This window comes from Trichechus manatus, unplaced genomic scaffold (genome assembly GCF_000243295.1).
Source record: "Trichechus manatus latirostris isolate Lorelei unplaced genomic scaffold, TriManLat1.0 scaffold00050, whole genome shotgun sequence".
NCBI classification, from domain to species: Eukaryota; Metazoa; Chordata; class Mammalia; order Sirenia; family Trichechidae; genus Trichechus; species Trichechus manatus.
The window spans coordinates 13,026,989-13,050,938 of record NW_004443986.1 but is presented as its reverse complement, the minus strand read 5'-3'; the positions used below and the strand labels follow the sequence as shown (position 1 = coordinate 13,050,938).

The 23,950-nt window shown below is 40.4% G+C and overlaps 1 protein-coding gene across 6 annotated transcripts in view; it reads right to left on the bottom strand.

Annotated features, from left to right (window-relative positions):
* Window positions 1-23,950, bottom strand: part of SNX10 (sorting nexin 10) — a 112,837-nt gene that overhangs the window by 27,904 nt on the left and 60,983 nt on the right. For 5 of the 6 annotated variants that reach the window (XM_023732350.1, XM_023732349.1, XM_004377473.2 and 2 more), the window contains one exon: window positions 8,138-8,184. In XM_023732350.1, the coding sequence (XP_023588118.1) occupies window positions 8,138-8,161 (24 nt within the window). In that variant the 5' untranslated portion in view covers window positions 8,162-8,184. Of the gene's footprint in view, window positions 1-5,024; window positions 5,062-8,137; window positions 8,185-23,950 lie in introns of those variants that run through there. The other variant, XM_023732352.1, reaches the window with a different exon arrangement.

The following is a 23,950-nucleotide window of genomic DNA, read 5'->3' as shown; positions in this document are numbered from 1 at the left end:
GATCCTGGCTGAAAGCAGAGAATACCAGAAAGATGTTTACCTGTGTTTTATTGACTATGCAAAGGCATTCGACTGTGTGGATCATAACAAATCATGGATAACATTGTGAAGAATGGGAACTCCAGAACACTTAATTGTGTTCCTGAGGAACCTGTACATAGACCAAGAGGCAGTTGTTCGAACAGAAAAAGGGGATAGTGCGTGGTTTAAAATTAGGAAAGGTGTGCATCAGGTTGCATCCTTTCACCATACTTATTCAGTCTGTATAATGAGCAAATAATCCGAGAAGCTTAACTATATGAAGAAGAACGCAGCATCAGGATTGGAGGAAGATTCATTAACAAACTGTGATGTACAGATGACACAACCTTGTTAGCTGAAATCGGAGAGGACTAAGGCACTTACTGATGAAGATCAAAGACAACAGCCTTCAGTATGGATTATACCTCAACATAAAGAAAACAAAAGTCCTCACAACTGGACCAATAAGCAGTGTCATGATAAACAGAGAAAAGACTGAAGTTGTCAAGGATTTCATTTTACTTGGATCCACAATTAACGCCCATGGAAGCAGCAGCCAAGAAATCAAATGATGCACCACATCGGGCAAATCTGCTGCAAAAGACCTCTTAAAGTGTTAAAAAGCAAAGATGTCACCTTGAGGACTAAGGTGTGCCTGACCCAAGCCATGGTGTTTTCAATTGCCTCATATGCATGTGAAAGCTGGACGCTGAATAAGGAAAACCAAAGAAGAATTGATGCATTTGAACTACGGTGTTGGCAAAGAGTATTGAATATACTATGGACTGCCAGGAGAACAAACAAATCTATCTTAGAAAAAGTACAGCCAGAATACTCTTTGGAAGCAAGGATGGCGAGACCTTGTCTCACATACTTTGGACATGTTATCAGGAGGGACCAGTCCCTGGAGAAGGACATCACGCTTGGTAAAGCAGACAGCGAAAAAGAGGAAGATCCTCAATGAGATGGACTGACACAGTGGCTGCAACTAACAACGACTGTCAGGATGGCACAGGACTGGGCAGTGTTTCCTTCTGTTGTATACAGGGTTCCCGTGAGCTGGAACTGACTCGACAGCACCTAACAACAACACCAACACGTGATAAAATTGCATACACACAAACACACACACACTGAGTGCATGTATAAATGCTATGGATTGTACCAGTGTCAATTTCCTGGTATTAATATTGCACTATAATTATTCAAGATGTTAACACTGGGGAAGACTGAGTGAAAGGTACATGGGACCTCCCTGTACATTTCTTTTCAAACTCCTGGGTATTTATCAACATTTTAAAATAAAAAGTTAAAAAACAAACTAAGAAAAACTTATACTTTAACCAGTGATTCAAAATTCAACTAATTTTAAGAAGGCAAGACTTGGCTTCAATGCAATTATGAAACAAAAAAATCTTTACTAAAGTTAATTCGGTAAAGTAAGTTTTTCTTTAGGAATGTCTTCCTTTTTCCCAGAGTAAAATAATCTCCACTGTATTCTAGCTTTAATATACTTTATACCTCAGTAAAGGTGATTATGTGCTAACTATAAAAGTATTTACTCAAAGATTATAAAAAGATGAGTAGAGAGAAAAGTTAATAAGGTAGAACCTCTCTAGGTATTAATTTTTCACAGTTTAGATAAGAAATTTGACGAAGATTACATTTTCTATCACAAAAATGAAAAGTTGTGCCACTTTGTTCTTACTTTCTCAGGGCATTTTTTTTTTTTTTTAATTCCAAAGCAGTGTTTTATATATTCATGTATTTAAACTGGAGATTCATTCATTCAGTTAAAATGTACTGAGCATCAATTATGTGCTAGGCACTGTTCTACACAGCTAACAACTACAGACTCTAACCAGTGTCTTATTTACCAGGGTGCTATTCAGGCTCCCCCCCAGTAACAATCAATCTTGAAACTAAAATGCAGCCCATTTCACCCACTACGTCCTTTACAGATAACAACTTGAAAGGCAGAAGGAATTACCAAGTAACTTTCCTTTATTTCCTAATAATAGTTATAACAAAAGACATACTACAAGGGATGTTACTTGCCATTTTATAGCTTAAAGTGTGTTTAAATGCCATCCCCTGGCGGTTTTGAAGGATGGCTTTTAAGAGAGCTTTTATTACTTCAGGATAAGATGAGATTCAGCTAGGCCTGCTTTTACATGACATAAAAGTTTATGATGTTGTAAGTTTCTTCATACACATAGTGTCCAAAATTAAGGAGAATTATCTTTCTGTATCTCAGAACACATGAGGAAAAGTACAGTGAAAAAGAATCGACCATTTGCAACAAGAAATAATTGCCAAGCTGCGTTAAACTACACCACATGGATGCAATCAGCAAGAACCAGAATGTGAAAAACTCAATAGGATAAAAGATGCAGTTTCTTCAACAAATAAACTGCAAAAGGGAAAACGGAAGATAAAAGACTTAAGCAACATACCAACCAAACGCAATGTGTGGTCCTTATTTGGATCATGATTCAACCACTGTATAAATATATTTTTCAAAATAATCAGAGAAATGTGAACAGTGACTGAATATTTGATTATATGAAGGAATTAAAGTTAATTATTGAAGATGTGATAATGTGGTTTGTTTCTAAAAAGGGTCTTTTTTTAGAGATACATACTGAAATATTTACAGATGAAATTATATGATATCTAGAATTTGTTTCAAAATGATTTAGTGTGTGGTAGCAGGAGGAAATGGGGGAGGGGTAGCTTAGCCATGAGTTAATAACTGCTGAAGCTGAGTCATGGGTACAGGTGGTGCACACAGGTAACTTGCTCAGCTGCTAACTGAAAGTTTGAGGGTTTGAACACAGAGACACTTTGGAAGAAAGATCTAGCCATCTACTTCCAAAAAACTGAAAACCCTATAGAGTCCAGTTCTACTCTGATACACGTGGGGTCACCATGAGTCAGAGTGGCAACTGGTGCTGATACCTACTTTGTGTGTGTTTAAACTTTTCATAATAAAACACTGAAACCAAAAAAGTAAAAGAAAGAGAGGGAGGGAAGGAAGAGGGGTGGGAGGGAGGAAGGGAAGTCATGGGAAAGAACAAGACAATAAATTTAGGTGTGGGAGAGTGGGAGAGTGGGAGAGTGTTTTGTCTTGTTTTGTTGCTTCCCCTCAAAGTCCCCAGCATCCCAGGACACCAGGTGGAAGCCTTGGGTATGGGAATATTCTTTAATGATATTCACTGGTTCTCAGCCTAGTCAGTTCTAATCAGTTTCCCAATAGGAAAATCATGCTTTCCTAGAGGAAGCACAAATGTTACCATCAGTCAACGTAAGCATTATCTTGAACATACAAATGCTAAACTTACAGGCAATGCACCCAAAATGGCAGCACATCCCTCTCATCTCTCCCTATAGGGTCCCTCGGTGATGGGGTCCTCATGCTGCCTGGATCTTTTACAAGCCCACTTGGGCCTGCTCCACTCAGGGAATCCCCTGCCAAGGAGCTGGTGGACTGACTGTCACTAAGGTGACAATAGCTGCCTGGGAGTTACTATTACACTCAGAATGAAGTAGGTACGTTTGGAAGGGGAAAAAAAACTTTAACCTAAAGGTATAAATCTCCAAAGGCATAACTGAGTCATCAAGATCCAGAATAGCAGGGAAGATATGCCCCACTCCAGCCAACTCCCACACGAGCACACATACAAAAGGGGTTCCAGGCCACCCTACAGGTCACATGGCACAGGTAAACAAAAAGACCAAACCTGCTGCCGTCAAGTTCATTCCAACTCACGGCAACCCCATGTGTTACAGAGTAGAACTGCTCCAGAGGGTTTCCCTGGCTATAATCTTTACGGAAGCAGATCGCCAGGCCTTTCTCTTGCAGTGCCACTGGATGGGTTCAAACTGCAAACCTTTAGGTGGGTGGTCGTGCGCAAACCGTCTGTGTCACCCTGAGACCTTTATGACATGGCAGAACCATTCTATTTACACCAAGTGAGCTCTGGGTTGAGGAACAGGCCCAGTGCCCTTATGGGGGGATCAGCAGCATAACGGGTACGTGGGCTAGAATGTCGGACTCCGTGAAACAGGCTGTCCAGTAGGGAAACTGCTTCTTCACACATCACAGGAGATAAGTTCAATGTGGCTGGGGCAAGCGTTCTTTGAATCAAACTGCTCCTTCTGGACATTAGAATATAAAAGGAACAAAAAATGCCTGACTCCACAAAAGACATTGTTTGAAACATGTTCTCTGTCACAGCCACCTGCCTTTTCATTTAGAATCTGGTTTTCTGTCTCATTAAACAGAAGTGTTGATTCAGTTGGGTACATCTAATTATTCTTATTAAAATATGTAACCATAATATTTTAATTGTAAATTAAAGTTGCATGCACGAATGAATCTGAATTCATTTTAATTTTACAGTGGCCCAATGCCAAGGCCTTTTTATGGGAAAAATCCATCAGCTAGGATAGTGCTCTCCTGGGAATTCAAACCAATGTGCAAATGGAAAATGTTTAACTAACATGGGAGATTCTCACTTTCTTTTCTCCTCTCTCTAGATTTATTACAGTAATAAAGCTATTTTAACAAGAGAGACTACATTTGATTTCCCACCCCCAAAATCTTTAAAAAAAAGAAAAAAGAAGCTGAATTACCAAACTTCTAGGCTGGCACTATCAGTTAGGTGGAACCCAGATGTCATCCCAGCCTTTTGAATCTTAAAACAAAGATGGTAAATAGATCTCAATTGAGGTGCCAACCTTCTGATTAATTAGCAATGTCTGCCATGGGCACCAAGTGGAAAGCATTTACACATACGCCACCTTTGGTCTAGATTCTAGAATAATCATCGATATTGAATTAGGGCTTTATGTAAGTGATTAAGTGGGACCTGAATTGTTTTCCACTGAATAACCAATTCAACCACTAGGATATTTAAAGGATTCGACAAAAACCTCCTCCACTTCTAACTGGCATTGACTACAAGGTGCTATTGGGGAAGGCAGTGAGATAAAAATACCTTTTATAACTGAGGCATCCGGAAAGCCTCTTCTTGACTTCTAAGCTGAGGCCTGAAGGGTAAGGAGGAGTTAGCCCGTCAACGTGGTGTGAAGGCTGGGGGAAGAGATTATTCCTGGCAGAGGAAACACATCTGTGAAAGCCTGGGAGTGTAAAACTACATGGACCATTTAGGGCTCCAAAATCTGCTAGAGGAGTGAGGGGTGTACTGGGGTGGCAAGTGGCAGGAGACGAGCCTGAAGCAAAAAACTGGTTCAGATCCTGCAGGGCTCTAGAAACCACCTTTAGGAGCTTGATTTCGTTCTAAGAGCAACAGGGATCTATTTAGAGTTAAGAGCCAGGACATCATCCTGGCTACATGTAGACAATAGATTGATATGTGATGAACAGTAATACATTACAGCATATCCAGAATCTGAGGGCAGTGGCGGTTCAGTGGTAGAATTCTCACCTTTCATGTAAGAGACCTGGGTTCAAACCCAGCCAACACATCTCATGCACAGCCACAATCCGTCTCAGTGGTGGCTTTTGTGTGGCTATGATACTGAACAGTTTTCAGACAAACACAGACTAGGAAGAAAGGTCTGGAAATCTCCTTCTGAAAATCAGCCAGTTAAAACCCTATGGCTCACAACAGTCCGATCCCATTGTGCGTGGGGTTGCCATAAGTCAGGGGCCAACTCAAGGGCAGCTAACAACAACATATCCAGAATGTAGCCTTGCTATGTTCAATTCTTGCTGACAGAAGCTAAATTCCTGAACATTATACCTCTTCTCTACTTGTAGTAGTTTTTTCTCCTTTTCAGCTGAAGAATTTTTCAGTTTAAAATTCCTTAATGTTATAATATTACTATGTAATTATTTATAATAAAGGACTTTTTTAAGGTCAATAAAGGCTTTTTTTTATGTAGTTGGTTAAAATCTGTGTCTAGTTTTTATTAATTGAAATGAGTTTATAACAAAGGGAAAAAAAGCCTCTTTTAACTGGAAAAAAGTCTTTGCTGTTATATTATTATGTAATTATTTATAATAAAGGACTTTTTCAAGGTCAATTAAAGGCTTTGTTTATGCTGTTGGTTAAAATCTGTGTCTAGTTTTTATTAACTAAAATGAGTTTATAATAAAGAAAAAAAACGCCTCTTGTAATTGGACAAAGACATTGCTGCTTTCATCGGTAGCATTTTCCCCACAAAAAAAACTTTTAAAACATGCCTTGGGAATAGTGCCGGCAGGGGGCAGACCCCGCTTCCTTGGTACGGTCTGCCTGGTGGCATCAGGCCAGTGCCAGTATTTCCTGGAGCAAATAATTTGGTCCCAGTGTTATCTAAGGGGGCGGGGAAGTATGCTTGGTCTTTGTACTGTGTAGGGTTACCTCCTGGGGTGGGATGCAGGAGGGCCAACTAGAAAGGGGCACAAGGGCACCTGCTGCGTTGCCAGAAACGTCTACACCTTGATCTGAGTGGTGGCTGCACAGGTGTTTACATATGTAAAACTCCACTAAGTTGTACACATAAGATTAGGGCACTTATGTATTTTACTGTAAATATATTGTAGCCCAATAAAAAGTTAAAAACAAAACAAACGAAGAAAACACTGCCTTTGAAAATGAGGGGAGGCCAGCCTGGAATTAAAGGGTGGAAGTAGGCTGGGCTACTGAGGAGAGCCTGAACCCAAAGATAAGGGTGAAAGAAAGGATGTGAGGTCTAGCGAAGGAGATTCAGGAAGGATTCTCTGAAACAGATTGTTTAGTCTTTTAAACTTGGGCAAGGTGCGTCCAGAACTATGTGACTGTGTGAGTGTGTGTGTATTGTGTGCATGTGTGTGTGTGCACACAGGTGCTCCCTGAACAAAACCATGCGCCGTAGTTCAGTTTCCTTGGGCGCATTAAGCAACCGTGTGTGCGTACTGTAGTAGTCAGGGTAGGACAAATGGAGACTTCCTGGGGAGGTGCTTTCAGGAAAGGTTTGGTGCCATGGTTGTCTTATCCTTCTCCCAGTCAGACGGAAGCTCAGGGAGCTGGAGTTGGAGGCCTGGGAGGTCAGGCTGCTGTCATAAAGGAACAGGCTTGTCCGCATTGTGTGAAATCAAGCCAAGAGATCCAAAAGGCAACAAGCAGAGCAAAACTGGGACTAACGGCACACAGGTCCCCTGGGATGTTACCCAAAGGTGAGAGGATTCAGGCATAAGGCAGTGGAGTAGAAAACCAAGAAAGGAGACCTGAAAGACCAAAGGGTGGGAGGCAGAGCCTGGAAGAATTCTGAGTCATGAGGAAAGACATTTCTCATAAGCAGTGGGTGAGAGAGAACTATACAGAGTACTCCATAGCTCAGTCAACGAAACTAAAAATGAAGGCAGAGGATGCACCAATGATGAGGAGTGGGGAGAACAGGTGCTGTAGGGTGGATACTTTGTTCTTTCAGCAGCCCTCCTCTAGGACTGCCCCACAGTATCTTGACTCTCCACCATAAATTTATGGGTAGTGAATGAGAAACTAATCTCCAGTGAGTCAAAGCTTAGGTTGGCTGCTGCTTTTAATATCAAAGAACCCTCAGGGATTGTCATGGATTGAATTGTGCCCCCCAAAAAATGTGTGTATCAATTTAGCTGAGCCATGATTCCAGTATTGTTGGTTGTCCTCCATTTTGTGATTGTAATTTTATCTTAAAGAGGATTAGGGTGGCATTGTAACACCCTTACTAAGGTCACATCTCTGATCCAATGTAAAGGGAGTTTCCCCGGGGTGTGGCCTGTACCACCTTTTATCTTACAAGAGATAAAAGGAAAAGGAAGCAAGCAGAGAGTTGGGGACCTCATACCACCAAGAAAGCAGTGCCAGGAGCAGAGCACGTCGTTTAGACCTGAGACTCCTGTGCTGAGAAGAAGCTCCCAGACCAAGGGAAGAATGATGCATAACAAGGACCTTCCTCCGAGCCAAGAGAGAGAGAAAGCCTTCCCCGGGAGCCGGTGCCCTGAATTCGGACTTCTAGCCTACTAGACTGTGACAGAATAAACTTCTCTTTGTTAAAGCCATCCACCTGTGGTATTTCTGTTATAGCAGCACTAGGTAACTAAAACAGGGATTATTTATTTATTTTTCTATTTGTGATAACATACCTCTTTCTGTTGTTCTGGAAACATCTTCAGCACAGGACTTAATCAATCTGAAAAATAAGAAATCCACATTAGGTGATTTGGAACTCCCATCTTGAAGCAGATATGCCTCTAACAGCCTCTCACCAGATCTCTCCTGAGAGAACCTGCCCACCCACAGTCCCTAGGAGGCGAATCTCTGCTCCTCCCTATCTGATACCGACTGGACCAAGGTGAACATGGGTCCACACCGGGGATTGAAAATTTGGACCATGGCATGTCTGGAGCAGTTGGATGATGACAGGCTCTCAAACAGGAAAGCCAGGGAGGACCAGGCTGCAGCTGGCACCTATGCGAGTCAAAGGAGTCAGGGTATTTGATCACTTATTTAAGAACTAGAGCCTATATACCACAAAGTTAATAGCGGTCGTTTCTGAGTGGTGGGGTTATGACTGGTTTTTACTTCTTTCTTTTTTGCATTTTTCCAAGGGTTCACAATACATTTGTTACTTTTAAAGTCAGAAAAACATGTATTTTAAAAAAAGTAAAATCTAATGTGTTCATTTACTTTTATAATTTTCCCCCAAAAAACAAAAGATGAGTTACTTTCACTTTTTGAGTTTCATTTCCTCCTAAAATGTTAAGCAATTTTTCTAGTCAAAAAAAAAAAAAAAAAAATCACCAACTTTTTACTTTCATCACATGGGGATATTTCTTCAGTGAGGTTATTTTACATTCAAACTTTAGTACCTGTTTTCCTTATCTCTGCTGCGGATGCTCTATCCTTTGCCCTATGCTGGGTATGTCTGTGACATTGCTGAAGTCCTCCTTGACCTCATTCTCCTCAAGAGGAAACTCTCAGGCTAGGGTCCCTGCCCAAGGGGAGCCGTACAGGGAGCCCTGCTTTGTACCACCTGGTGCTCTCTTCTCCTGGCACTTCTAGAAAAGCCGATCCACAGACCGGCCAGGTACCTAAGGCGCAGCCTGGCACGAAAAGAGCTAGGCAATGCTTCCCTGCCAGCATTTGGACTAGGAAATACCACGAGACTTGGCAGTTCTCTTTGGGAACTGAGGACTGACAGGGACGAGAGGAAAGGAAAGTGAAGAGATCATGATGTAAGGCTTGGAGTTCTGAGGGACCAGAGGTTATACTTAAACAGAGGCTGCAATGTAGATAAAAGACCTAAAAGACCTCGTGACATATTAAAAGCCAAGGAGACTGGTCACCAGAAACACTGAATTATAGGAGGCAGCTTTGGCCGCTGACGTCCGCAGGACAGCCCTGGAGCCAAAGCCAGTTGTGAGTTCTCCTTTCCCAGCAGCCTAAGTGAACCTCCTGGGCTCCAATGCAGTGTCCTTACAATAAGCACCCCTTTACTGAAGGTAGACTGAGGGAAACCCCAATTGGTGCAATCAAATGATAGTTCAATAGCAACAACAAAAGAAGAGCCACACCAAAACATAAAAACTGGGCTAAAGTGGGGTATCCATCCATTTTTTGGGAGAGCCAGCAGAGCAAGCAGAACCATCCGTAAATCAGGCCCTGAACTGTTCTCCCTTAGTCCAATCTTAAAACTCAAAAAAGAAAAAAAAAAAAAGAAGAAAAGCAAATAGCAGAAGTGTAAAATCCAAAGTTAGAAACACATATAAAATTGCCATTTAAGTTTTTCCATTATTTATCACAAAAATTATCTTAAAGAGGATGAGATTTATTAGCAGTCTAGAAAGCACTGGCTCACAGTACATAAAACAATGAAACCACTAACTTACTAATTTCTACAACATACTAGTTCCATTAACGGTCATAAAGATGATGGTAGACCAAATTTAGGGTTTAAAATCTAGTAACAAGTAAAAAAGTTATAGAATTTTAGCCTCACAACTATTTTGGTGGCATTTAGGGAAAGTGCTACCTTAGACTCACAGACAATCTGGACATACTGCATGTGCTTGTTGGGCCTGACCTCCACCTCCCTTCATACATAACACACTAAGGAGGGCCACTGTGAAGATGTGTGAGCGGAGAAGAAAGACAGGACTAGAATAAACAGAATTGAAGAAAAGAAGCCATAAAATAACAGATGTAGGAGAGGGAATTGACCACAAGAGCAGGTAATGCTCAACTTCCTAACTTGTATTGTGACATCCTCTCTCTTCAAACGTAACCCTAACCTAGCCCAGGTCAAATCAAGAATAGTTCCCACGCTTACAAAGGTGCTTCTAATTAGTGATTCATTTAGGCTAATCACTTTTCTCTTTTAAAAAGGCAGATAAATCTCAGAAGTTGGGGGAAGACTACTAGTAATTTGCATATTAGTCTAAATTAGTCCACTCAATTCATTCCTCTTTACTGAGAGCTGCCTCCCCTCCCTTCCCCTACCACCACACAGGGATTCTGATGAGATGAGAAAGAGGGGAAACCATTTGTACTTGGGTGTATGGAGTTCTTTGCAGGCTGACATATACCTCAGTGTCCTGACACAGGAATGTGAAAGACTTGAGAACACAGTCCCCTAAAGAACAGCGGAAAATGCTCTGCCTTCTCTGCTGCCAAAAGTTGCAGAGATATTTCTTTCCAGCTCATTCTACCCCTTCACCTACGAAGAGGACTTTGCAGAAGTAATGCATTGTTTTCCTATCAAAGTATTACCTAAATATACATTAAACAAATGAAGATGCCCACGTTCACCAAAAGACATGTACAAGAATGTTCACAGCCTTGTTTCACTGGTTGTCACACAGTATCTTTTCCCTGCCCTTCCACAGCCCAACCAATTCCACTGCCTCCTCTGTTCTCCATTTTAATGAATGGTATCAAGCATCCTTACAGTGACTCAAGCAAGAATCCTAGAAACTGTCTTTGATTCCTTCTTTTCCCTTACTTTGCAAATCCAGTTGGTCAGCAAGTCTTAGCAATCCTCTCTCTAAATGACTCCTAAATACATTCCCTTCCTGCCAGCTCCACTGCCCCTGGCCTAGTTCAGACTCTCATCATTTCTCTCCGGGACTCTAGTTAGAATAATGTAAATTCCAGGACTCAACATATTTAGCAGGTGATCAGTAAATGTTTGTTGAATAAATGAGAGTGTGTGTGAATGAATAAAATGATTCCATGATGAAATGAATGAGGAAATCAATGAATAAATAAAAAAAATGAATGCATGCTATGTAGAGACTAAGAAAAAATGGAGGAAATGCAACCAAGCAGGCACAAGGCATCAAGTGACAAAGAGAGTGTTACAGGAGGAGGAAGACAGAAACTAACACTTGTTGAGTGTCTTCCAAACTAAACCAGGCACTTCACATACAGTATTATATGTGATTCACTCAACAAAAACCAAACCAGCTGCTGTGGAGTCAATTCCAATTTGTGGCGACCCCATGTGTGCAGAGTAGAACTGCACTCCATATGGTTTTCATGGCTCTGATCTTTTGGAATCAGATCACCAGGCCTTTCTTTTGAGGTGCCTCTGGGTGAACTCGAACTGCCAACCTTTGGGTCAGTAACCCAGTGCTTAAACATTTGAGCCACCCAGGCACTCTGACTCACTCAACAGTCATATGACACATTGTACTCCAGATACAGAAAGTGATGTTCAAAGGAGTTAAATACTGTTCAGAGTCACCCAACTTTTAAGTGGCAGGGATCAGATTCAAACCTAGGTCTCTAGGCTCCAAATTCCATGCTGCTCAGCTGACATAGAGCTTAAAGCATGGGCCAGATTTCAAAAGATAATAATAGCCAATACACAGAGTGCTTCCATCGGACAGTCACTGTTCTAAGCACTTCACATACATCCTCATAAAAATCCCAAGAGGTAGGTACTAATATTATCCCCATGTTACAGATAAGGAAATGGAGGCACAGAGGGGTTATCAGGTAATCTGCCAAAGGTCATACAGCTTCTAAGTGACAGAATTGGGATTTGAGCCTAGGTAGCCCTGCTCCAGGGTCCATGTTTGTAGTCCCTTTAATCTCTTCAGTGGAGAAGGTTAGATGGAGAGATGGAATCCAGGTACAAGGAACAATATGATTTCATGCATGGAAGCAAGAAAGTGCAGGTCAGGTTTGGGAACAAGAAGTGGTTTGCTATGGCTAGAATCAAGGGCACAGTGGAAAATGAGGCTGGAGAGAAACGATGGGACCAGCCACAAAGCTTCCTGTTACCGGTTCATGGCCACATGCTTGTCTTGTTTGATATTTAAAGTGCCTCAGTCTCAGTTTCCTAGTGCTTCTGTAACAGAAATACCACAAGTGGGTGCCTTTAAAAAACAGAAATTTATTTTCTCACAGTTCTGGAGGCTAGAAGTCCAAATCAGGGTCTCGGCTACGTCAATTCCTTCTTTGTCAGTAGCACCAGGCGTTCCTTGGCAATCCTCACATGGCATCTGTCTTCCCCCTCATGTATATGTCTCTGTGTCTAATCTGCTCTTTTCATAACTCAGAAGTGATCAGATTTAAAACCTACCCTACAGGATATAACTAATATAACCAAGAAAACTCTATTTCCAAACAGGATTGCATCCACAGGTATAGGGGTTGGAATTCCAACACAAGTTTTGGGGGAGACACAATTTAATCCATCACAGTCTCCATCTTTCACAGGTAGTGAACAGTTAGAGGAGAGTGTGCTCTTTATTTTCTTAAACAACAGATTTAGTTCCCTTGCATCTGAAGGTAGAAAAGTTAAAAGGCAAAGGAATAACTGATCTTTTTCAAGGTCTTACCAGTAACTAAATGGTACAAGCTGCTACCGCACAGTTCATGGAGATAAACATCAGCACCCTGACCTTTTGGAATTTTTTTTTTCCTACAATTTTCATTTTTAGAGGCTACTTATAACATATATTTTTTTAAATCTCTAGTTTTGTCTCAGTACTTCAAATTTGAGCCAATAAATTGTCATCTTCTCGTGCACAAATCAGTCAAGAATAAACTTATATCTGGGAAACTTTAGTAGAAAAAAACTAAAAAGCAGACCTTGAAAATTAATCTTTAACTCTGACACTGCTTTGGGAAAGGCAAGAGAGAACACGTTTATCAAGATATGTAAGCAAGTCCTTAACTTAGGTCATTTTGAACCTACTAGGATCCTAATCTTATCAGTTACAGGAAAAGGTCACTGGAATCTGTACATGACATTCTAGTCTTTCCTTCTTGAGAATCTAGGGAGGAAAAAAAATGCTTCCCAGCTTCATTACAGCCATCCTCTGAGACCAACATCCCCACTGTTACCCCACCATGTCGAGAAGCAGGAAAAACTCAGGTGTGGGGTGAAAGAGCCTCCAGAAATGTTCTCTGACCTCTGAGAGTAAATATTCTAAAGCAAGGTAATTCTTTTTACATATTTTTTATTTAAATGAAATTTAAAACAGTATCATTCTGTAAGTCCGGAAAAACAAGAAGCAAAAATGTCACCCATAACTAGAGTGACCTTATCCCCCAGGTTGCTCAGGACAGTCCTGGTTTACACTTGTCCCCGTGTATTATTAATAGCAAACCCCCACCCTGTTGGCGAAGAATATTGAATATGCCATGAATTGCCAGAAGAATAAACAAATCAGTCTTAGAAGAAACACAACTGGAGGGCTCCTTAGAAGTGAGGCTAGTGAGACTTTGTCTTGCTTAACTGAGACACGTCAACAGGAAACACTAATTGCTAGAAAAGGACATCATGTCTGGTAAAGCAGAGGGTCAGCAAAAACGAGGAAAACCCTCAATGAGATGGACTGACACGACAGCCTCAACAACGGGCTCAAACATCCCAAAGATTATTGAGATGGTGCAGGTCCAGGCAACGTTTTGTTCTGTTATACGTAAGGTCCATGAGTCAATGGTGACTAACAATAATAACAACATTCCCAACACATACACACACACTTTAAGAGTGCTCAAAATTGTCACGATTTAGATGATAAATTATTTCTTGTCACCCTACCTATCACCCACCACTATAGACAATTATTATCACAATTTTAGTGTATTTCCTTAGGCATATTTTTAACACTATAATAAAAAATGTTCCACAAGTCTCTATTCTTCAATAGTCATTACAACAAAAATATTATTGTATATTTCTAGATAATCAGTCACCATAATTCACTGAGTAGACATTTCCTTTATTGTTGAACATTAGGTTGCTTCGAGATAGTTTTAATGGAAATGAATTTGCGGGGTACTTAAGAGGACCAAAATGTAAACCTCAAGAGGAATTCCAATCTGAGTGAGGGAGAAGGAAAAAATATAATAATAATAATTTGAAGAAAATTTTACAAATTCCATTTTCATGAATGCGTTCCCTTCCAAACCAACTCCTTCACTCATCCCTTTAACAGATTTATTGACAATGCGCTATCTTTAGGCACCATGGTAGGTGCTATACAGTCATGCGCCACATAAGGTCCACTTGGGCAATGTCTGACTGCATATACGTCCATGGCACCATAAGGTCATACAGGCAGCCCCTGGATTATGAACAAGTTCTATTCTTAAGTCTGTCTTTAAGTAGAATTATATGTAAGTCAGAACAGTTAGGTATGGTTCATATCTAATGTCAGTTAGTCAAATGTTTGTCTTAGTATATAATACACAGTGTACCTTTCTATGCACAAAAAACATTAAAGAAACACTTCCAGATACACTAAAATACTTTAAAGGTAATAATACGATAATAATAAAAATGTTTTGGTGTGCATCACAAAGTAGCGCCCATTTGTTGTTACAAACCATTGTATATACCTCGAATTTGTAATATAATAGGCTTTAGGGGGATTGGTTCATATCTACAGATTGTACGTAAGTCAGAAGTTTGTAACCTGGGGACTGCCTACAATAGGGTGTTCTCACAACGTCCAAATCACATAACGTCCTATTTCACAGAACATATTGTGGATGTTAAGCGACACGTAACTATATAGAAATAGATGTCCTTTTTGGCACTACTTCCAAACGTATCCTAAACCTCATCACTTCTCACTTATCATCTCTCACTTGGACTGCTGAGATGGCCTCTTAACTGGCCTTCCACTCCTGCTCCATACAATCCATTCTCCATACTTTCAGAGTGATCTTCTCAAAGCAAGACCAAACCTCTCTCCCGTTTAACATCCTCCAATGGCTTCCTACTGCAGTAAGAAAAAACTCCAAATTCCCTGCCATGACTGACTAGCCCACGTGATACATTCCCTGTCTGCCTTCTGGCTTCATCTCTATGCATTCTCCTCCTCTCCTTTACGCTCTGCCATTCTGGCTGCTTTTATGTCCCTTGCACACAGCAAGTTCATTCTATCTCAGGGCCTCTATACTATCTAGTCCGTCTTCTTGAAATATTTTTCCCCTAGATCTTTTTTCTGGCTCACATGCCACTAAAGTCATCTTCTCTGAGTAACTAAAGTTTCCTCCCCTGAGTCACTGTCTGGTATGGATTAAATTGTGTTCCCCCGAAATATATGTTAGAAACCTAACTCCTACACCTGTAGCTGCAAACCTGTCTGGAAACAGAAAATTTCTTTGTTACGTTAATTAGACCACACCTAATAGGGTGGTTCTAAATCTAATCACTTCTGAGTTATAAATACAGCAGATTAGATACGTATTGGGGGTGGGGAGGGTGGAGGCAGACACCATGTGAGGATGTCTGTCAGCCAAGGACCAAAGGAACGCCCAGGACTATCTACAAGGAAGGAATCGATACAGCAAGACCCTGATTTGGACTTCTGTCTCCAGAACTGTGAGAAAATAAATTTCTGTTCTTTAAAGTTAGCCAATCGGGTATTTCTGTTACAACAGCACTAGGAAACTAAGACATTGTCTTTTCAACTACTCTATTTTATTTCGTTTATAACACTTAGCACAATCTGAACATTATTTATCTATCTACATGTTTTTTTCTTTGTTATGTGAGCTCCAAGAGGGCAGAGACTCTGATTAGTGCACTGCCGTACCTCAGTGCCCAGTACATAATAGTAGGTGGGTAATAAATAACTGATAAATAAATGAACGAACAGTGGACAAGATAGTCACTATGAGAACATATGCTTATTTAATCCTCAAAGTATTACAAAACCTTTTTTGTTTACTCTGGAAAATGATCAATTAGAACTATTATGTGGAAGTAATAAAATGTTCATCCAAGAACACATAATCAACACCAGTAAACAATCTTGCCTAGATTAAAGGAATTATATTTGTGCCTTGTAGGTTCTCCAAAACATAAAGAAAAAACCTCGTGTTGTTGTATGCCATCAAGTTGATTCCAACTCATAGTGACCCTACAGGACAGAGCAGAACTGCCCCATTGGGTTTCCTAGGTTGTAATCTTTACGGGAGTGGATCGCCAGGTCTTCTTTCCCAGGGAGCCACTGGTGGGTTCGAACCACCAATCTTTTTCAGCTAGCAGACAATGCTTAACTACTGCGCCACGATGGCGCCTCTGAAAAAACCTCTAGAGGTCTAAAATTTAAGAGTCTAAAATTTATAAGCAAAAATCCCGTTGTCATTGAGTCGATTCCAACTCATAGCAACCCCTTGTGTTACAGAGTAGAACTGCGCCATAAGGTTTTCTTGGCTGTAATCTTAATGAGAGCAAATTGCCAAGCCTTTCTTCCACAGTACTACCGGGTGAGTTTGAACCACCAACTTTTAGGTTAGTACTCAAGTGCAAACTGTTTGTGCCATCCAACAGGGGCTCCTAACTAGCAGTTAGGTCATGGCCAGGTTTTCAATGGTCCACAGCAAAATGCAAAAAATAAAAACAATACACTGAATTTTTTACAAAGCCAAAATCTCTCAATTTAAAGGACTCTCCTTTATTCTGAGATCGTATCTTTCCTACTTCTGGGGTGTCAAAATGGTCATTCTGTTATAAAATGACAACGACTGCATCTGATAGGTCTGCGGGAGATTTTCATGTCGTTTATATGAAAAATATGAAGTTGACAATCTCATATAAGACCCCCAGCCTACTTTCTAATATGTTAGTAATTCAAGAATTCCACAAATCTGGGAACCACTGGTCTCAGCACTACCCCACCCCTCTCAAGGGGGTTTTAAAAGGCCCCTAGTAGTACTACCTGCCTGGAGTGTTTCAAAATGACTCTGAGGGCCTGTATGACTCTACCGGAAAGGGGCCACGATCAATCCATTAGTGATATCTGCATGGATGGGGAGGAGGGTGGTAAGGAGACAGGAAATGAAGTGGAAGGAGTGTGACATGAACAATACATCTAACAATGATCTCCCCTGGCCTAGGATGTGTCAGGGCCCGCTTTAAGTGGTGTGTATAGCCCCTTAACATAAGTCATTGCTGGGCACAGAGAGGAGGAGGGCAATAAAGTCATGAGGGCACCGAGTGGTCAGTGGGGCTCCCTCCCTCGCTACCTCTAGGTAGGTGATTCATTTCCTGCCTCAACAAAACCTTGGGAAGCTGTAGATGTTACCTACATTAACTTAAGGGTCTGCACCTGAAAGGAACACTTTCCCAAGGTAGTTGGGCCACAAAAGGGCTCAATGGGAAGGAATTACAAAACCGACCAAAGTAAACAAAGCCAGGGGGAATCTTTTTAAAAGAAAGCTAATCTTGTGCAATCCAAAGTCCAAAGATTAAGAAAATACCAAGGAAGAAAACAATGCAGGCAGAGAGTGGGAAAGAAAACCAAGACTGGCTTTTCTCTAGGAGCTGACTTGACATATTAGAGTTCTCTATGAATACATCTGGACTGAAGCAAGATTTGGGAACTTTTAAATAGTTTTTACCTTTATAAATTTGTAAAGGATGAGTAAGTTGGGAGAACTGTCCGCATCTACACTCCTAGAATCATCAGCCCCATCAAATAATTCTGTGTAGACACAGGGCTCAGGGCTACAACTAACTCTGTCTGCCTCGTGGACACAGAAAGTCAAAAATACACGATCCCATCTGAGACAGGCCAATGTTCAAACTTCAACATTTCCTGAATTAAGGGTTTACTGAAGGTTATGGATTGAACTGTGTCCCCCCAAAAGATGTTTATACAACTCAACAACAAAAAGACAAACCACCTAATTTAAAAATGGGCAAAGGACTTTAATAGACATTTCTCTAAAGAAGATATACAAATGGCTAATAAGCATATAAGACGCTCAAGGTCACTAGTCATTAAGGAAATGCAAATCAAAACCACGATATTTCACCTTACACTCAATAGGATGGCTAACATCAGAAAAACCAACTAACAAGAGTTGATGAGGACGTCGAGACATCAGAACCTTCACCCATTGCTGATAGGAATATAAAATGGTGCAGCCACTGTGGAAAACAGTTTGGCAATTCCTAAAGAAGTTAAACATAGAATTATTATGTTGTTGTTATTGCTGTGTGCTGTTGAGTCAATTCCAATTCATAGCAACCCTATATGACAGAGTAGAACTGCCCCATAGTGTTTCCTAGGCTGTAAATCTTCACAGGTGCAGATTACCAGGTCTTTTCTCCCTCAGAGGGGCTGGTGGGTTTGAACCACCGACCCTTTGGTTAGCAGCCAAGCATGTAACCATTGCACCACCAGGGCTCCTAGAACTACCAGACCAAAAAAAGACCAAACCCACTGCCACTGAGTTGATTCTGACTCATAGGGACCCCACAGGGTTTCCACCGCTGTAAATCTCTACAGAAGCAGACTGCCACATCTTTCTCCCATGCAGCCACTGGTGGTTTCAAACTGCCAACCTTTCAGTTAGCAATTGATTGCTTTAATCACTGCACCACCAAAATTACCATATGACCCAGTAATTCCACTCTTAGGTGTATACCCAAGAGACAGATACCTGTACACCAACCTTCACTGCAGCATTATTCACAAAAGCCAAAAGGTGGAAACCCAAATGTCCATTGACAGACGAATGGATAAACAAAATGTGGTACTGTATATACATACATTGCAGTGCTATTCAGCCATGAAGAGAAATGAAATTCTGATACACGGTATGACACAGAGGAACTTTGGAAACATTATGCTGAGTGAAATAAGTCATTCACAAAAGGACAAATATTGTATGATTACACTTACAAAAAATATCTAGAAGAGGCAAATACATAGAGACAAAAGTTTATTAGTGGTTACCAGGGACTGGGGGGAAGAGGGAATGGGAGTTATTGCTGAAGGGGTACTGAGTTTCTGTTTGAGGGAATGTAAAACTGATGGAAATGGATTGTGGTGACAGTAACATGACATGGTAAATGTAAATAATGTCACTGAATTGTACACTTAAAAATGGTTAAAATGGCAAAGTGTTATATATATTTCACAACAACGAAAAAGATAAAGTGAAGTCCTATCCCCAGTACCTGTGAACGTGACCTTGTTTGGAAATAGGGTATTCGAAGATGTTATCAGTTAAATGGACATCAGATCATACTGCAGAAGGGTGGGTCCTAATTCAGTATGAGTGGTATCCTTATAAAAAGAGAAGAAATGCAGAGACACAGAGAGAAAACAACTATATGAAGATGGAGGCAGAGACTGCAGTGATGCATCTACAAGCCAAGTATTGCCAGGAACCACTAGAAGCGAGGAAGAGGCAAGGAAGGATTTTCTAGAGCCTTCAGAGAGAGCATGGCCCTGCAGAGACCTTGACTTCAGACTTCCAGCCTCCAGAACTGAGAGACAATACATTTCTGTTGTTTTAAATCTACCCAGTTTACAGTACTTTGTTACAGCAGCTCTAGGAAACTAATACACTAACTCTAAAGTCTAGAGCTCACATACCCTTTGACCCAACATCTCTACTCCTGGAACATATCTTTCAGAAAGACTAGCACCCAGGTGCAACGCCACATGTCTGAGGCTGCACACGGTGGCCTTGTTTATAACTGTGAAAAAACTGAGACAACCCAAATGCCCATTAGTAATGGAATGATTAAATAAAGTATGACACACTCAGAGAGTACCTTGTAGTTGTTCAAAAATAAGACGTAAATCTTTAAGTGCTGAGATGGGAAAATGTGATGCAATGAGATTATGATTCCTCTGTTTAAGACGTGTGTACAAATATGTGTGTGCATGCACATATGTTTGTATATGCATAGAAAATAGTTCCAGAAGGATAAATGCCAAAGTAAATGGAACTGGGAAGTAGGGATGGAGGGGGACATTCATTTTTTACTTAATATACTCCTGGAATGTAAACAACTTTTATATTTTGTAACACATTACTTTTGTGATTTAAAAAGAGATAATTACATAAATACATAAAATAAACAAGAGCCCCATTCATTTTTACTCCTCTTTTACTGAATCAGGAAGACCAATTACAAAAGGAAACAAGGTTTGGAGAAGTAAACGCCTGACTTCCTCTCTCTAGCCACTTTTGGTATGTTTCCCTTGTTCAGCTGACATATCACGTTATATTTTTCTTCAGTTCTGATCAGTCACAAAACAACTTGAGTTGAGGAACTGAAAAAACAACAGGAATCGAGGTACAGACACGGTAAGAGTGAGAAAGAAAAATGCTAATGTAAATACAAATCCCAGCTTTCCTAAACATATTTAACTTTCAGTTGATACACCCTAGACAGAGCTCCTGAGAGTCTGTACTGTAAATCCAAGGTTTATAAGAACAATCAGGAAAGCAACAATCAGAAAGAGACTGCAACAATATCCACTTCTACTGATTCAAGGAATAAATCTAAATCCAAGAGGATTCTCCACACTCTTCAGAGGTCCCTGACGTTTTTCATAAGCCACCCTCATGACAACAGAAGTGTAACAGGCCTTCTGACACACACATACCTTGCTCCACTAACACAGGGATTTGATAATCTTCAATAGCTAGCTTGAAAGGCAGCATCAAAGTGTTGAGAGCTCAGGTCTGCAGCCAGTAACATCTGAATTCAAATCCCAACTATGCCAATCAGGCTGTGTGACCTTGGACAAGTTACTTAACCTTTCAGAGCCTCACTTTCCTTGGGTGGAAAAACTCGTTACCAAGTCGATTCCAATTCATAGCGACCCTATATGACAGAGTAGAAGTGACCCATAGCGTTTCCAAGGAGCGGCTGGTGGATTCGAACTGCCGACATTTTGGTTAGCAGCCGAGCTCTTAATCACTGTGCTACCAGGGCTCCAAACCAAACCAAACCCATTGCCGTCAAGTCCATTCTGACGCATAGCGACCCCACAGGACAGAGTAGAACTGCCCCCACAGGGTTTCCAAGGAGCAGCTGGTGGATTCAAACTGCTGACATTTTGGTTAGCAGCCATAGCTCTTAACCACTGCAAAAAGGGATTGTAATAGGAATTCACAGAGTTGCTGTGATGATTAAATCAATGTACTGAAAGCATTTACCAAGCATGCAATAAAAATTAAGTATGACAATTGGCTCAATTTTTAGTATCTTTATCTTCAAGATGCAAGAACAATGGAAAGTGAAAAAAATTGTATGACTTCAATAAAAAGCTAGATTGAATATCTGCATATATATTTTTATCTCCAAAGATTAGAGAGAGAGGGAGTAAAGTAAAGCTTGCCTTTCTTAAAGAATGCATAAGAAAGGAAATCAACATTTACAATATCCCCCAAAAGGATAAAATAACTAGGAATAAACCTAATCAGGGATGTAGAAGACTTATATAAAGAAAACTATAAAACATACTATAAGAAACTAAAAGAGATCCACATAAAAAGAAAAACATTCCATGCTCATGGATTTGAAGACTTGTTGTTAGGTGCCATCCAGTTGGTTCCAACTCATAGTGACCCTACGTACAACAGGATAAAACACTGCCCGGTCCTGCACCATCCTCACAATTGCTGCTATGCTTGAGCCCATTGTTGCAGCCACTGTGTCAATCCCTCTCATCGGTCTTCCCCTTTTTCACTGACCCTCTACCTGATCAAGCATGGTGTCCTTCTCCAGGGACTAGTTCCTCCTGATAAGACGTCCAAAGTATGTGAGACGAAGTCTCGCCATCCTCGCTTCCATGGAGCACTCTGGCTGTACTTCTTCAAAGACAAACTTGTTCATTTTTCTGGTAGTCCACGGTACATTCAATATGCTTTGCCAATACCATAATTCAAAGGCATCAATTCTTCTTTGGTCTTCCTTATTCACTGTCCAGCTGTCACATGCATATAAGGTGACTGAAGATATCATGGCTCGGGTCCGGCACACCTTAGTCCTCAAAGTGACATCTTTGCTTTTCAACATTTTAAAGAGGTCTTTTGCAGCAGATTTGCCCAACTCAATACCTTGTTTGATTTCCTGACCGCTGCTTCCATGAGCATCGATTGTGGATCCGAGTAAAATAAAATAGTGGACAACTTCAGTCCCCTCTGTCTATCATGATGTTGCTTATGAGTCCAGTTGTGAGGATTTTTGTTTTCTTTATGTATTTTTTTTTCATCTTTTTTCATCATTGTTGATTTTGTATTTGCTGAGTCTTTATGTTTTTCTTCTTTTTTATTTTGATGTGTAGATTTATTAGTTCCCTTTGTGGTTACCTGAAAATTGCCTCTATTTTTCTAAGTTTAAACCAATCTTTTATTTCTTGACATCGCCTTAACTTCCTCTCCATATTAAAGTTCTATGACTACACTATTTAGTCCCTCTATTTTGTTTTAATGTTGCCATCCTGTACATATTGATGTCTCTGTTTCCCTATTTTCAGTGTTTTGGCAGGGGCTTATTTTTGTGACTTCCCTATCTGGGTTGATACCGGTGGTTCTGTCCTGTGTTCTAGTCTTGGGTTGTTAATCTGATATTACTGGTTCTCTGGCCAGAAGACTCCCTTTAGTATTTCTTCTAATTTTGGTTTGGTTTTTACAAATTCCCTTAACTTCTGTTTATCTGGAAATGCCCTAATTTCGTCTTCATATTTGAGAGACAGTTTTGCTGGATATATCATTCTTGACTGGTAATTTTGTTTTTTTCCTTTTAAGGCTTTGTATATGTCATCCCATTGCCTTCCTGCCTGCATGGTTTCTGCTAAGTAGTCAGAGCTTAGACTTATTGGCTCTCATTTGCAGGTGACTTTTTGTTTATCCCTAGCCGTTCTTAAAATTCTCTCTTTATCTTTGGTTTTGGCAACTTTGATTATAATATGTCTTGGTGACTTTCTTTTGGGATCTACCCTGTGTGGGGTTTGATGAGCTTCTTGGATAGATATCCTTTTGTCTTTCACGATACCAGGGAAGTTTTCTGCCAATAAATTTTCAATAATTCTCTCTGTATTTTCTCTTATTCTCCCCCACCCTCCTTCTGGTACTCCAATCACTCATAGGTTATTCCTCTTGACAGAGCCCCACATAATTCTTAGGGTTTCTTCATTTTTTAAAATTCCTTTATCTGATTTTTCCTCAAATAAATTGGTGTTAGGTGCTTTATCTTCAATCTCACTAATTCTGACTTCCATTGCCTCAATTCTGCTTCTATGATTTTCTATTGAGTTGTCAAATTCTGAAATTTTATTGTTAATCCTTTGGATTTCTATTTGCTGTCTCTCTATGGATTCTAGCAGCCTGTTAAATTTGTCATTTTGCTCTTGTATAGCTTTCCTAAATTCCTCTATTGCTTTGTCTGTGTGTTCCTTGGCTTGGTCTGAGTTTTGCCTGATCTCCTTCCTGATATCTTGAAGAGTTCTGTATATTAATCTTTGGAATTCTACCTCCAGTAATTCCAAGGCCTTTCCTTCCTCCGAAGGTTTCCTGGTTCTTTGTTTTGGTCACTTGCTGGAGCCATCATGGTCTGCCTCTTTATGTGATTTGATATTGACTGTTGTCTCTGAGCTATCAATAAGTTATTATATTTATTTATTGTATGTTTGCTTACTGTGTCCTAGCTTCCTGTTTTATTTTGTTTTGAT